General features: G+C 41.9%; 1 protein-coding gene across 19 annotated transcripts in view; it reads left to right on the top strand.

Moving 5' to 3' along the window:
- The first annotated feature begins 341 nt into the window (after nucleotides 1-341).
- The window catches only part of zdbf2 (zinc finger, DBF-type containing 2), a 29,069-nt gene continuing 14,520 nt past the window's right edge, over nucleotides 342-14,890 (top strand). For 2 of the 19 annotated variants that reach the window (XM_073046512.1, XM_073046503.1), the window contains exons 1-5: nucleotides 363-415; nucleotides 5,661-5,741; nucleotides 6,346-6,477; nucleotides 9,017-9,175; nucleotides 12,266-12,916. In XM_073046512.1, the coding sequence (XP_072902613.1) occupies nucleotides 12,901-12,916 (16 nt within the window). In that variant the 5' untranslated portion in view covers nucleotides 363-415; nucleotides 5,661-5,741; nucleotides 6,346-6,477; nucleotides 9,017-9,175; nucleotides 12,266-12,900. Of the gene's footprint in view, nucleotides 416-611; nucleotides 635-5,660; nucleotides 5,742-6,345; nucleotides 6,478-9,016; nucleotides 9,176-9,206; nucleotides 10,792-12,265; nucleotides 12,917-14,890 lie in introns of those variants that run through there. The other 17 variants (XM_073046501.1, XM_073046495.1, XM_073046506.1 and 14 more) reach the window with 14 other exon arrangements.

Below are 14,890 nucleotides of genomic sequence, written 5' to 3'. Positions count from 1 at the left end.
TCTAATGGTTGGAGAGTAGAGCCCCAGCTTTTCCCAAACCTTGCATGCTTTGACATGGAGTTTGCATATTCCCAGCAATTTAACAATTTCTCCGAAAGCGTTCAGCTCTAAGGACCGGGGCACTCCCCATAGTTGCATACTGGCCTAGGCGTTCGCTGTCATTTCTTCCATCAGCAAGTTCTCTCTTTTCGCTTTGCCGGCCTTCCCTTTTATCTGAAGAGTTCAATTCTCTCCTCTCCCCTTCGAGGCGATGCTGCTCGGCCATCCCTTTAACGGTGGGCGCGGCCAAGCGCTGGCGTCGGCGGTCATAAAAGCAGCAGCGCTGCCCCTTTAAGGGTGGCCAGGAAGTAGTGGGGGCCGAGGCTGAACTCTGACCGTAAGGGTGGAAGCACATTCGGCGCGCTCGAAATGCACGGTAAGGGGAGGGGGAGGCAGATAGAGAGAGAGAGAGGGGGGGCTCAGCTTAAATCCGGGGGCAGGATGTGTGCGAATTGATTGCGAGACTTGAGCCAAGGCCGAGTAGGATTCCCAGCTCGCTTGCTACTACTTTCCAATATTGCTTCAATGTTACAACTTGCATGGTGTCAGTTTCTCCCGGGGGAGGCGGCTTGTCAAGAGTTTGTTATTTTTAATGGTGAGGGGCTTACGTGAGCACTGTAAAGGAGACGAATGTACTGGGTTCTCACCTAAATATGCGCCCGCCTTATCAAAGACTGAAATTAGTTTGAAGATCTTCACCTGCACATTAGAAACTTAATTTTCATCCCTTACCCCCACCCCCACCCCGCCGCCTCCTCCCGCACTCTACGTAATTCCAAATCCGTTTATAAAATTTACAACTGTCAGTGCTAGCTGGGTTTGGTGGAAGAGCGTTACTGGCGGGGAGCTAGAGTTACATCACGTACTCCTTATACACGTGTATATTTTCTAAAGTCAGTCATAACAGGTTCTGAATAAAGTCAAAATAAAAGCAGGTGAAGTACATTTGTCAAAAAATGCACATGGTAAAAATGCCACAATCTTCCTTCTCCCCGCCTTCACGGCCTGTAGATGAACACATTTAGTAATACTAACTTAGTAAACTCAAAGCAGTTAATTTAGTCCTTTCAATCTGTAGTTTCTCACTTTCGGATGGGAGTGTAGCTAGTGTAGGTTAGGCCCATTACAAATGACTGCCTTTTGGAATGATTCTGTTTATCGTCTTTGGAGAGGAGTGCTTTATTGGTTTTGTGACACCAGAAGCTTTAAAACTGCTGTGGCAAATTGTCATTCTTTATGAAATCTTGCAAAGGTAGTGGGGTTCTAGCGGCAGCTCCTGGACTTTTGCACTGTCGAGGCAGTGGATTAGAATTGTTCCCACCCAAGTTGATTGTCAAATGTGAATGCGTTTTAATCTCTTGGCCGGAAAGCCATGTAGACAATTGCCACGGTCTACTGATGATCGTTGTGTTATCTGTTGGTAATTTCGCTGTATCATGAAAGCTGTTATTATTAATTTAAAACTCCTGTTAAAACACAGCTAGCTGAGCAACAGTGGATTATAATGCTTCAGAATATATTTTATTGTCGAGTAGCCCATGCACTAATCGCCATTTTATAAAGGCAGTGAATTGCGTTCATCCCACTTGTAACCTGATACCGAAACACATTGTTTACATAAATTTTTAAGTGTGTTACTAGTGCCGCAGTTTTCAAGGATTGAGGGATACTCATTTATATAGCGGCTCTTGTGAGCCTCAAGTGGTATCAAGTGTTTCATAGGCAATGGAGTACATTGTAAGAAATGTAGTAACCAATTTGTGTAGAAGATCCTACAAATACCAAGCAATAATAGTGAAAGCTAGAATTGCCCTGTGAACGATCAGGAGAGAGTTTATGAAATATTAACTCAGTTTGTCTTTCTACAAAGCGGATGCTTACACAAATATTTCAAGCATTTTATGTTATTGTTTCAGACTTTAAGCATCTGCATGTTTTTTTCCCACCATCTTTCAGATTCTATGTAATATATCGTTAAGATGAGAAATATTAAAGTTGGAAAATATTAGGTCTTCCATTATGACTGTAACCTTCAATGAGTTTTCAGTGGATATTCTTTTAATGTTTTGATTTATAACTCACTCAACTGTTGTGCTTGTGTGTTGGTAACGTGCTGTCGACAGGACATGGTTGGCCACAAATGTTTATGTTGATTCCAAAGCTTCCTCTTTGGCTACGCACAAGTTTGCGTTTGAACTTGTTGGGGTTGACTTTGTTGTTTGGTAAAAGAATCTGCTTAGTTCAAGTTGAGCTCATCTTACTGATGTTCAGGGTCAGAAACGTGTCCTGCCCCCTGGATTCAGTTTCCTTCGCGCTCACATTGTGTATGGCCTACTTGAGATCCTGCCCAGACAGAAATGCATCCTTTTGAGATCCATTACCGTAAGAAGTGTGCAAGAGGATGCAGCAGATCTTCACGAGGAATGTAGTATAAGAATTTTGTAGTTTTGTAGTATAAGAATGAGAATATATCCTTTTTTAACGATTGAGAGGCATTGCACTAGTAAAGGAACCCATGCAACGCAAGTGATCCTTGTGGAGAAAAGAATGAGCCATCGTCTCTGGCTTTTTCCCCATGACCCTGCAAAAAATTTCCCCACCATAAAACCTATCCAACTCCCCTTTGAAAGTTCCGATTTTGTTTCCACTAAAAAGCATGTCACTGCTCGATAGCTCCCCTGTATCTATCTTCAATTCAGAATTATCCTGCTTCAAAGGCAGAGAGACTTGGATAATCCAAAAGCAAGAATAAAAGACTATTGGGTAGTTAGAGATGCTTTGGATGAAATAATGTATTTAAGTAAATAACAGATTAAAATTATATTAAATTAGAAATCACTTCCACTGGCAAAGAAGTCAGTAAGTGGGCAGCACAGATATAGGGTAATTAGCAAAATACTCTAACTGTGAAGGGGGAAAAGTTTAAAGGGAACATTAGGGGGGCTTCTTTACACAGAGTGGTGGGAATGTGGAATGAACTGCCAGATGAAGTGGTAAATGCGGGCTCACTTTTAACATTTAAGAAAAACTTGGACAGGTACATGGATGAGAGGTGTATGGAGGGATATGGTCCAGGTGCGGGTCACTGGGACTAGGCAGAAAAATGGTTCAGCATGGCCAAGAAAGGCCGAAAGGCCTGTTTCTGTGCTGTAATGTGCTATGGTTCTAGTGTACAATACTGATGTAGTCTGTAGCATCCCAAAGAGATGGCAAGGCAGATTAATTGTAAATTAATGTTTTAAAGAACTTTTTGAAGGAGGGCTCAAAGGGGTTGAGGGGGGAGTGAAAGCATAACTAATTAAATACTGTATAATGATACTGAATAAACCCTATACACACTATATGATACTTGATGAAGCCTGGTGCCATATTAGAATGTTTATGTTGTCAGCGTTCCCTTTGTCTATTATGTGGTGTGGGTTTAGAATGTTTTGTTCATCAATTGTTCATGTGTGTAGGTTGGAAGTACAGATACTCAAATTTCCAAACTGGGTATTGTGGCTTGGAACATGTGGTAAGTGCTCAGTGATCCCAGCCTTGTATGTAAACAAGAGGGGAAAAAACAAGGTTGTCACTTCAGCTCCCAAAGGGTAGAACATTGTCTATTCTCTACCATCTTTGCCCCATTGCCTCTCAGTCCTTTCAGATGACCTCTACTTAATGTTCATGTCATTCCAGTCTAGCAGCGGATCAAAGTTTAAAAATGTCTAGGCTGTCTTCAGATCACTCGATGATCTTGCCTTTCTTATCACTGTACCCCTTGTGATCTCTGCTCCAGGTATTATTTGTAACCTGATATTCTTCACTGCACTACTAGAAGCTGTGACTTCAGAGACCTAGGTCTCAAAGATACACAATCTCCTCCAAAATCCGTTCTGCCTCTCCACTTCTCTCTCCTCTGTGCTATTCTATAAAATAGACTCCTTTGTTCATCTGGTGCAATTTTTAAAAAATTAATTGTTGACACGCCCTTGGAACTAATTTGGACATTTACAGCCATACGGATGTATGTTGTCAGGTTTTAATCAATGCGCTTCCTAACAGAACAGTTAGATATGAGGATTGTTCATATTTTTTTGTTTATAGCAGTCTTACCGAGATTCCTCTAGGCTTAAATAACTAGATTCAGTTCTTCTTGGCCTGTGTCAAGGTGGTTGAGTGGTCTGACTTAAATTGGCAATTTATGAAGACTGGGCTATGTTAGATAGATAGATAGATACTTTATTCATCCCCATGGGGAAATTCAACATTTTTTTCCAATGTCCCATACACTTATTGTAGCAAAACTAATTACATACAATACTTAACTCAGTAAAAATATGATATGCGTCTAAAATCACCCTCTCAAAAAGCATTAATAATAGCTTTTAAAAAGTTCTTAAGCAGTTTACTTAAATACATTGAGTCCGAACCCCGGCACTTTAACATATCTTACTCCTGGCGGTTGAATTGTAAAGCCGAATGGCATTGGGGAGTATTGATCTCTTCATCCTGTCTGAGGAGCATTGCATCGATAGCAACCTGTCGCTGAAACTGCTTCTCTGTCTCTGGATGGTGCTATGTAGAGGATGTTCAGGGTTTTCCATAATTGACCGTAGCCTACTCAGCGCCCTTCGCTCTGCTACCGATGTTACACTCTCCAGTACTTTGCCCACGACAGAGCCCGCCTTCCTTACCAGCTTATTAAGACGTGAGGCGTCCCTCTTCTTAATGCTGCCTCCCCAACACGCCACCACAAAGAAGAGGGCCTTGCCACTGCCTCCAAATCAACCTCTGAGCGAGCTTTAAAGTATTTCCTTCCATAGCTCAGTATTTGTACATTAACAACTTGGAGAAGTATTAAAACTACAGGGTTTCAAATCTGATAAATTTTGAAGGTGATCTTATCTTAAGTGGGTATAAGGAAAGAATTCCTTCTTGGTATATGCTAAAATGAATAACACAAAATGGAAGTCTGTAAGACAAAATGATTTCTGCCTATCCTGTGAGTGTGTTTTGAGAAAGAACCACATTACAACCATATTGTGAGAACATGGTGTGAGTAGTGGTCTTCAGCCCTGATGGTTGATAATGCTGAGAAAAATGTTAACCTGGGAAGGGGAAGATGGTTCTCCAGGTGCCGATACCGCCTAATACTGTCCTGTGGAAAAGTATTAGGGTAAATAGCCTTCAAGGCTATAAAGAGGGGTGATTTCTTTGTGCGAAAGAGAGGAAAATCTGTGGGGCACTTAAGGTTTCCTCCGGTGTATTGTGTGGCGTAGCTTAATGTTTGGTTGATAAATATTATTTTGTCTCTTATTTCTACTTTATTAATTGGTTTATATATTTTATTCTTTATATAGCTCAACTTTTGACAGGTGTACGTTACCTCCTTTGATTGTGGGTACTTGCTGCGGAATCAGAAAATAACACGGAACAGATTTTTAAAAATTTCCTTACAGTGGGCACTGGAGTAAATTTGAATATCCCTAGCCGTCTGAACAAAATAATTCCAGTTGCTTTCCTGAATGAATTCCCTGCTGCTCAGCTTTCATGAGTGTTGCAGGTTCTTAAAAAAAAATGCTAGCTCTTCTCAGTTGGGCTTTTCCAGTCAAGTAACCTTGTGATTGTTTATTGTCCAGGCCAGTACTTGAAGAATGTCTCCTGGGGATGAGACAACAGTAGAGTCAAGTCCATGAATCAGTTCACTTTTGATAGAGGAGGTAAGGAGAATAAAATGAAGATGGAGTTCTGATAAGTTGGGACAAGAGCAGTGGGGAAAACTGAATAATTTAATCTTTTATCTATTCCTACACATGTGGGGAGAATCTTCTATTTCACATTGGTCACGCTTATCATGTTATTTAATATAACTTAGAACATTATAGAGCACTACTGACCCTTCAGCCCACAATGTTGTGCCAGCCTTTTAATCTATTCTAAACTCAATCTAACGCTTCCCTTTTACATAGCTTTCTGTTTTATTTTTAATCATCCATGTGCCTATCTAAGTGTTTATTAAGTGCCCCTAATGTATCTGCTTCTACCACCACCTGTCAGAGCATTCTGTGCAACTAACCACTGTTTTTAAAAATTGAAAAAAAATCTTGCACTTTTCTCCAGTCAACTTAAAATGATGCCATTTGTATTAACCATTTCCAACCCAGGGGAAAAAGTCTCAGGCTTTTTCTGAAAGTTTGTCTGAAAACTTCCAAACTTTCTTTCCAAATTTTGGAAAAAATCTCTGTGAAAACTTGACACAGTCAACCTGCTGTTTGGTGGTTGTTTCTGCAATGGTGAATTTTGCTTGCTTGTTCTGTGCATCAGGTCAGGTTGTAGCAATCACTTCTGAGTCCGAAGGTCAGCGATCCGAATCCTGGTGTGAAGACTAAGGCAGGGTGTCTTGATCTGCGAGTCCAAGCACAGTGGTGAAAGACTGAATGGTTGGAGGCTCCTTGGGTAATATGTTCAAATTTCCTGCTATATTCATAAAAGAAAGCACATACTTGGCTGCAAAGATTTAAAATGTCTGAAAGGCACTGTGGAGTCAAGTCCTCATATTCGAGCTGAGAGCCTGCCTACTGAAGCTGTAATTTTTTAAAAACCACACGGCTATATAAATTGTTTTGAAATAATGGAGAGCAGCCCTTAAGTGAGCTCCACTGGGAAGGTAATTAGCTACCTTTTGTCAACACACAATGGCGTCAGTGGCTTGTGTGACCATAATGTAGTATGATCCCTGGTGTTTGAAAGCTTCCTTCCATGCAATATAGTTTGTATTCTTTCCCACCTTGCAACCCCCCCCAGAATTATGTTCAGAGTATAATGTATCAGGCATTGAATAATAATAATAGAGTTTTTTTCTTTTGATGTTGTATGTAATAAAACACTTAATTAACTCCCTTGAGGTAGAAAACGTTGTCAGCAAAGACGCTGCCATTCAGTAGACTAGGTGCACTTTAATTATCATTAATAGTGTACACAGAAGGGTGATGTAAATCCCCATCTTCTCTGCTACTGTATCACCAGAGTTGGTACAGTCATGTGCGCTGTGTCCAGGGTGGTTTCTGCTTGTGGTTACTGGCATTGAGTATAGGAGTTGGGATGTAATGTGAGAATTGTACAAGGCATTGGTAAGGCCGAATCTGGAGTATTGTGTACAGTTCTGGTCACCGAATTATAGGAAAGATGTCAACAAAATAGAGAGAGTACAGAGAAGATTTACTAGAATGTTACCTGGGTTTCAGCACCTAAGTTACAGAGAAAGGTTGAACAAGTTAGGTCTTTATTCTTTGGAGCGTAGAAGGTTGAGGGGGTACTTGATAGAGGTATTTAAAATTATGAGGGGGGTAGATAGAGTTGACGTGGATAGGCTTTTTCCATTGAGAGTAGGGGAGATTCAAACAAGAGGACATGAGTTGAGAGTTAGGGGGCAAAAGTTTAAGGGTAACACAAGAGGGAATTTCTTTACTCAGAGAGTGGTAGCTGTGTGGAACGAGCTTCCAGTAGAAGTGGTAGAGGCAGGTTCGATATTGTCATTTAAAGTAAAATTGGATAGGTATATGGACAGGAAAGGAATGGAGGGTTATGGGCTGAGTGCAGGTAAGTGGGACTAGGTGAGAGTAAGCATTCGGCACGGACTAGAAGAGCTGAGATGGCCTGTTTCTGTGCTGTGATTGTTATATGGTTATAAGATTAGAGCAAGGAAATTGGAAATGTTTTTAGGTGCAATCTTCCAAATGGTGGAAGGGGTACATAAATGCAGCATGGACTACCTTACCACAAAGGCTGTTTTTTTAAATCTCTTAGTTTTATAGCTCACTTTTATAGCTCACACGTTGTTCCAAGGTTACATAGACTCACAAAGACAAACAATTTTTAAAAAAACAATTTCTTAAGTCTGTTTGATTGTACTCTTGAAATGTGGCTAATATGCTCCCTTTTGCCATCAGTTTACAGGATTTTGATCAGCATTGCCTTTTATCAAGTGTTCAATTCAGTGTGATTCTGTCTGATTGTATAAGCAGGTGATAAATGGAGGACTGTGAGTTTGTTATTTACATTGTTAATAATGTATGTGAGCACCTCAATGAAACTTTGACCGTTGAATTTTTATCCTAGCAAAGAAAAGGAATTGCATCTATATGCTGTCACGTCCATGTTGTGATCCCCCAAAAGATGTTTCATGGGATACAAAATAACTTTGCGGCATCTGAAGTCTAGTTTAGGAAAAAAATTCAGCAAAACATTATTGGGAGAAAAGATTGAAAGTATAGCTGTACAGTAAGGATACAAGGCGTTTGGCTCACCACGTGCATGCTGACCCCTTTACACCCACACTTTGTTGTTCTCCCCCTGTTCTAGCTTTGTGTAATTTGGTATTGTGGAATATATTTGGTCTGAGGACAAATTTGTACAGGTAATAGCATTTATGGCCTTTGCAATCGCTGGATGTCTCTGGATTATTGTGTAATTTTAAGAAAAATACAAACTTCCATCTTTTTCTTGTTCTGATGAATAAATAATTGGCGTTATGAAAAGAATGCTCCTGTGACCTTCACACACACACACACACACACACACACACACACACACACACAGACACAGACACACACAGACACACACAGACACACACAGACACACACGCACGCTATCGGGCCAAATGAAAGGGAGAAGGTCTCAGGCCTGCAAGGGGAAGCAGAACGGGACTGATGGGATTATTCTGCTAGGAAACAGCATGGATCTGATGGAGCGAGTGGCCACCTTTTGTGCTTTGATAATTTAACTAAATGGCAGGAGCCCAGTTGCTTTCACTTCTTACATCTCGATGTTGTCATTATTGTTCTGTAATTTATGCTTGAGAAAGAACATGCCTTTGGAAATTGGATTTTCTTTCAACTCCTGGAATGTAATTTTTATTCAGTATTGGTTATAATTTGCTATTTTTGTATTCTATGCATTGACATTGGTAAAATTTACCTTTTGCACTCCCAACTAGAACAAGACACAAAAAGCTGGAGGAACTCAGCAGGTCAGGCAACATAGAGGGAGGTGGACAGCTGATGTTTTGTGTGGAGACCCTTCACCTTTCCCTCTATTCACTGCCGTGTGGTAAACAGGAATACACACAGCATGTGGGATGAGCTCAGCAGGTCAGGTAGCGTCTATGGTACATTTAATGTCAGAGAAATGTATGCAATATACATCCTGAAATGCTTTTTCTTCGCAACCATCCATGAAAATAGAGGAGTGTCCCAAAGAATGAATGACAGTTAAATGTTAGAACCCCAAAGTCCCCCTCCCCCACAACTCCCCTCCCTCCCCTGCGTAAGCGGCAGCGAGCAATGATCCCTCTCCCCCACCAGTAAATAAAAAGCATCAGCACTTGCCACCGAGCACTCAAGCGTGAGCAAGGCAACAGCAAAGACACAGACTTGCAGTACCCCAAAGACTACTTGTTCACCTCTCTCTCTCTCTCTCTCTCTCTCCCTAATAGGGAGAAAGAGGTGTCTCCGTTTCACAGCGAGAGGGGAGACATAACAAAAAATTTGCTGGTTTACGATGTTAAAAGTCCATTGCATTGCTTTTTCCAAGCTCTGTGCCCAAAGATCTCGGGTCTCTGGGCACACAGCCTTAGATATTCCATCTCCCATGACACACCCGTCTTCTGCTTGGACACTGACCTTCAATCTCCCCCGTCTCCAGAGCCACGAAAGCTCAGTCCTCCGAAGGTGAGCGGAGCTCTCAGGCCGAGCCCTTGGCGTGCTGAACAACGGCCAGTTGTGAAACCCCGAGAGCAGGACCCATTCCCGCAAAGAACCAAAATCTGGATGAAGGGGGTTTCAGTTACGTAGATCTTGTTTAAGGTACAGAGGAGATGTCAGGGGTAAGTTTTTTACGCAGAGTGTGGTGAGTGCGTGGAATGGGCTGCTGGCAATGCTGGTGGAGGTGAAAATGATAGGGTCTTTTAAGAGACTCCTGGACAGGTACATGGTGCTTGGAAAAATAGAGGGCTATGAATAACCCTAGGTAATTTCTAAGGTAAGGACATGTTTGGCACAGCTTTGTGGTCCGAAGGGCCTGTAATGTGCTGTAGGTTTTCTATGTTTCTAATCATAGTCAGTGTGTAACTCCAGGTCAGGGTCTTCAAAAGAACCCTGAAAGGGAAAAAGAGGTGTTAAAGATGGAAATAGAGCTGTTCTGGAGATGAAAGCAAAGGAGTCGCTGTTAGGCACCATTAACCTTCCACCTAAACTTGACTTGGCCCAAAACGTTGACTGTTTATTCCTCTCCATAGACGCTGCCTGACCTGCAGAGTTCCTCCAGCATTTTGTGTGTGTTGTTCTGGATTTCCAGCATCTGCAGAATCTTTTGTTTGCAGTAAACAATGAGGCTGGTTTGGGCACACTGATATAAAAGTAATCAGATCATCTGTATCTGTGTGATTAGTTAGTTACGTATTGGCCAGAGCACAGCTTCTCAACCCTATGTGATGGTCTCAGCCTAAGTTTGCGATCAAGCCTCTGGAATGGAACTTGAACTCATTATGAACTGTTTCAGGGAAAGATACTATGACTGAACTGTAGCTGTCCGGTTACACTCTCTACAAAACAAAGTATCTTCTTTGTACACGATCCAGGACAGGAGTGAGACAGATTGGCTGGTTGAGTGATGTTGCAAGAACGATCCTGTGCATAATGTCAGCAGGACCATGGAATTGATTGTGGATTTCAGGAAGGGGAAGCCAGAGCACACACCAGTGCTAATTGAGGGGTAAGCAGTGGAGAGGGTGAGCAATTTTAAATTCCTGGGTGCCAGCATCCCAGAGGATATATCCTGGGCCGAGCATATTGATGTAATCATGAAGGAGGCATGCAAGCAGCTATACTTCATCAGGAGTTTAAGGAGATGTAGTATGATACCAAAGACTCTAGCATATTTCTATAGATATACAGTGAAGAAAATTCTTACTGGTTGCATAATAGCCTGGTATGGGGGCTCCAATGTGCAGGATCAAAAGAGCCTGCAAAGGGCTGTAGATTCAGCCAGATCCATCGTGAGCACGCCCTCTCCATCATAAACTGCAGCCTCAAAAGGCATATCTCAGGAAGGCTGCATTCATCGTTAAAGGCCCTCGCCATCTGGGAAATGCCTTCTTCATGTTACCACCAGCAGGGAGGAGATGGAGGAGCCTGACGGCCCACACTCAATGTTTTAGGAACAGCTTCTTCCCCTGCGCCATCAGATATCTGAACGGTCCATGAATTCATGAACACTACCTCGCTATTCCCTCTTGGCACTCCTGCTTTATTTCTTGTAACTTGTAGTAGGTTTTGTCTTGCATTGTACAAAACAACGATTTTCATGACATATGTCAGTGAAAATAAATATATCTGATTCAATGTTTTTCCCAGTGTTTGATGATGATGTGCACAGTTTAATACAGATATAGGCATGTAAGGTCCCGGTTCTATAGTGACTATTTAAGCATAACCTCAGATTAAAGGGCAGTCAGATAATTCAGGATTCAAATAACCAGTGATCGCATCAGAGTATAGGATTTGGTGAGCTGTTTTTAGTAAAATAACATAAAAATTCAACAAGGGTGCAATTTATTTAGTAATGTTAATTTAAAAAGGCACTTTTAGAAACAGTTGAGAGACTAAGCAGCAAGGTTCAACACATGGTAAGTATTCTAAGTATTATATTGTAGCTTGATGTTGGGGGAAGAGATGTCTCCCAAAAATTTCCAGCATCTTTTCAGCAGGTTCTCCTTCAACATGTGCAGGGCTTCAATACATAAAATCATCGAAGCTTGCTCTATACACAGTCTGTTCAGCTCATCACTTTGTTTACGATAAAGTGTGCAGCCAATCCCACTGTCATTGGACTAATCACCAGAGGTCAGGACACACCAGTAGGAAGAGAATAGAACGCAGAACAGTACAGCAGAGGTGCAGGTCATTTGATCTATGATTCTGTGCTAATTGAACTGCATTATATACTGCTTATACCACCTCCCCCGGCAGTGCATTCCAGGCACACATCGCTCCCCAGAGTGAGTTTTTTTTTCACTGCACCTGTGCATACAGAGTTGTGCATCTGACAATGAACTTCACTGTGTTTATTAAAAGAAAAATAATAAAATTTTAAACTTTTCTCTTCTCGCCTCAAACCCCTGCCTTCCACCACCCAACAATTCCAACCTCAGAAAAGACTACTGACCCTGCCTTTGTCTCTTCACCAGGTCTCCCCTCAGCCCCTGATGCTCTAGAGAAAACAGCCCAGATCTGTCCAACCTTCATCCTGCGTGAGGGTTACCCTGACGGGTTATTCGGTGGATCTGGAATGCATGAACTTTGGTGCTACTATCACAACCTAAGCAGCGTAATGGACACCTGCAGCTTGCAGGCATGGCTAATGGCTGACAGGGCTGACAAAATGTCTTCAACCTGGCTTCTCTTCCCACGGATGCAGCCTAACTGGCTGATTATTTCCGGCATTTTCTGTTTTGTTATATTGTCATTTTGTATTTCAGGCTCTGCAAACGAAAATCAAACTCTTAATGAGAAATAACGTAGGATCAGAAGATGCAGAGTCCTTGTGGGTAGAGTTAAGAAACTAGAGGTGTAAAAAAGACTCTGGTAGGTGTTATATGCAGGCCCCTGAACCGTAGCCAAGGTGTGGCATACAAATTGCAATGGGAGATGGAAAAAGGCATGTAAAGTAGGCAATATTATGCAGGTACATTAATTGGAAAAGTCGGTTCAGTGCTAGATCCTAAGAGAAGAAATTTATAGAATGCCTATGTGATTTTTTTTTTAGAGCAACTTGTGGTTGAGTCCATCTTCTGGTAAGATAGTGGAAGATTCAGTCACTTCCATGGGGTCAACCAAAGGTATTGTCCTTTTTTTAAGAAGTATTTTTTCACAATGGCAAGACCCTGCTGGACATTAAGAGCTTAGAGTACTGCAGGTCTACTCCATCAGCGAGTTGCTCGTTGAGGGAGAAACTGAAGGAGCTGGAGGTGGTGCGGTTTGTGCTGCTGTCTGTGTCAGAGAGACATCGGGGGTATTGGTGTGCGAAGCAGGTGTGCAGTCTTAACAGCAAGTGATCGTTTTAGTCGCTTTTCTTGTGATCGTAAGACCCCGTTGGACATCGTTAATGTGGAATGCTGCAAGTCCGATTCACTGATTTATTGGTGAACGGTTGTAGCAACAACTCGGCTTCAAGCCGTAGTGTTGCCTGTTTACAGCCACCCAAGAGGGAGGCGTTGAAGTTGGTGCCCTCCACCGAAGGCAGTGTGGCACAGCGTCCAAGCTGAAGTTGGTGCTGCACCCCCCCAGGTGTTCGTATGGGAGACCAGCCGTGTTGTGTTTGGCTGCAGATTTCTGGCTGGGACTATATATTTTTTGTGACTGTATTTTACTGAAAACTTGTACGTGCTTTGTGCTATGTGTGATTGTATTTTGCACCTTGGCCCTGGAGTAATGCTATTTCGTTTGGTTGTATTCATGTATGATTCAATAATAATTAAACAAACTGGGGGAAAAGATTCTGGATTGGGTGCTGTGTAATGATTATGGAGCTTAAGGTAAAGGAGCCCTTAGATGGCGGCGAATATAATATGGCAGAATTCATCTTGCAGTTTGAGAGGGAGAAACTAAAATCTGTATTACAATTGAGTAAAGATAACTACATAGACATGAGTGGAGCTAGCCAAAGTTGAATGGATGGATAACTAGCAGTGATGATGGTAGGGTAGGAACGGAAAATCATCTGGGAGTAATTCGGAAACCCAGGAACCATTTAATTGCAAATAAGTGTTCTAAAGGGAGGACAAGGCAACAGTGGCTGACAATGGAAATCAAAATTGGTGGGAAGCTGCAGGATTGGGAAGCTTTTGGAATCCAATAGAAGGCAACTAAAGAAACATTAAGAGGAGAAAAGACTGAATATGAAGCTAAGCTAGCCAATAATGAGAGGAAACTAAAAGTTTGTCAGTTATATAAAGAATAAATGAGAAACGAGTCAGTATCACACTGCTCGAAAATGACACTAGAAAAGTAGTAATGGGGAACAAAGACATGGCAGAATAGCTGATTGAGTATTTTAGATTTGTAGCAGACACCAGCAACATGTCAGAAATTCAGAAGAGACCGGGAGCAGAAGTGAGTCGTTGCAATTACTAAGGAGAAGGTGCTTGAGAAGCTGAAAGTTCTGAAGGTTTAAGCCACCTGAACTACACTCAAGGGTTCTGAAAAAGGTGGCTGGAGAGATTGTGGCGGCATTAGGAATGATCTTCCAAGAATCACTAGAGTGGGGGATGGTTCCAGGCAAATGCCAGGAATTCATAGGCCAGTTAGCCTGACTTCACTGGTGGGTAAGATTTTAGTGTCCATTATTAAGGATGAAGTATCAGGGTTCATGATAAAGTAGGCTGAAGTCAGCATGGAGATCTTGCTTAGCATCTGTTAAAATTCTTTGAGGAAGTAACACACAGGATAGGCAAAAGCGATGATGTTTACAGGGATTTTCAGAAAGTCTTTGACAAGATGCTGCTCATGATATAAGAGGCCTATAATGTCTATGAAGGTTCTTAATTCTGATCCATGGGGGGTAGTTTTCTGTCTTATAAACTCTATGAATTATTTAGAGGTATAGCAATCACAGGAGGGTCACTAAGAGTCATAGTGGTAATGAAAGGGTCATCAGTCTTATCTTTGCATGAATGGAGGTGTGAACTATTGTGGAGATGCCAGGGTAGAGATGTTAGGACTGCATTGCCAGTAGCTGATAGCTGGTGTCGCACCCCACTCCCTCTGTTCAGGGATGGGTTTTCCACTTTGACAAAGATGGCTTCTTTAACCTC

Source organism: Hemitrygon akajei, chromosome 5 (assembly GCF_048418815.1).
Source record: "Hemitrygon akajei chromosome 5, sHemAka1.3, whole genome shotgun sequence".
NCBI lineage: Eukaryota > Metazoa > Chordata > Chondrichthyes > Myliobatiformes > Dasyatidae > Hemitrygon > Hemitrygon akajei.
This window is presented reverse-complemented; position numbering and strand designations above follow the sequence as displayed.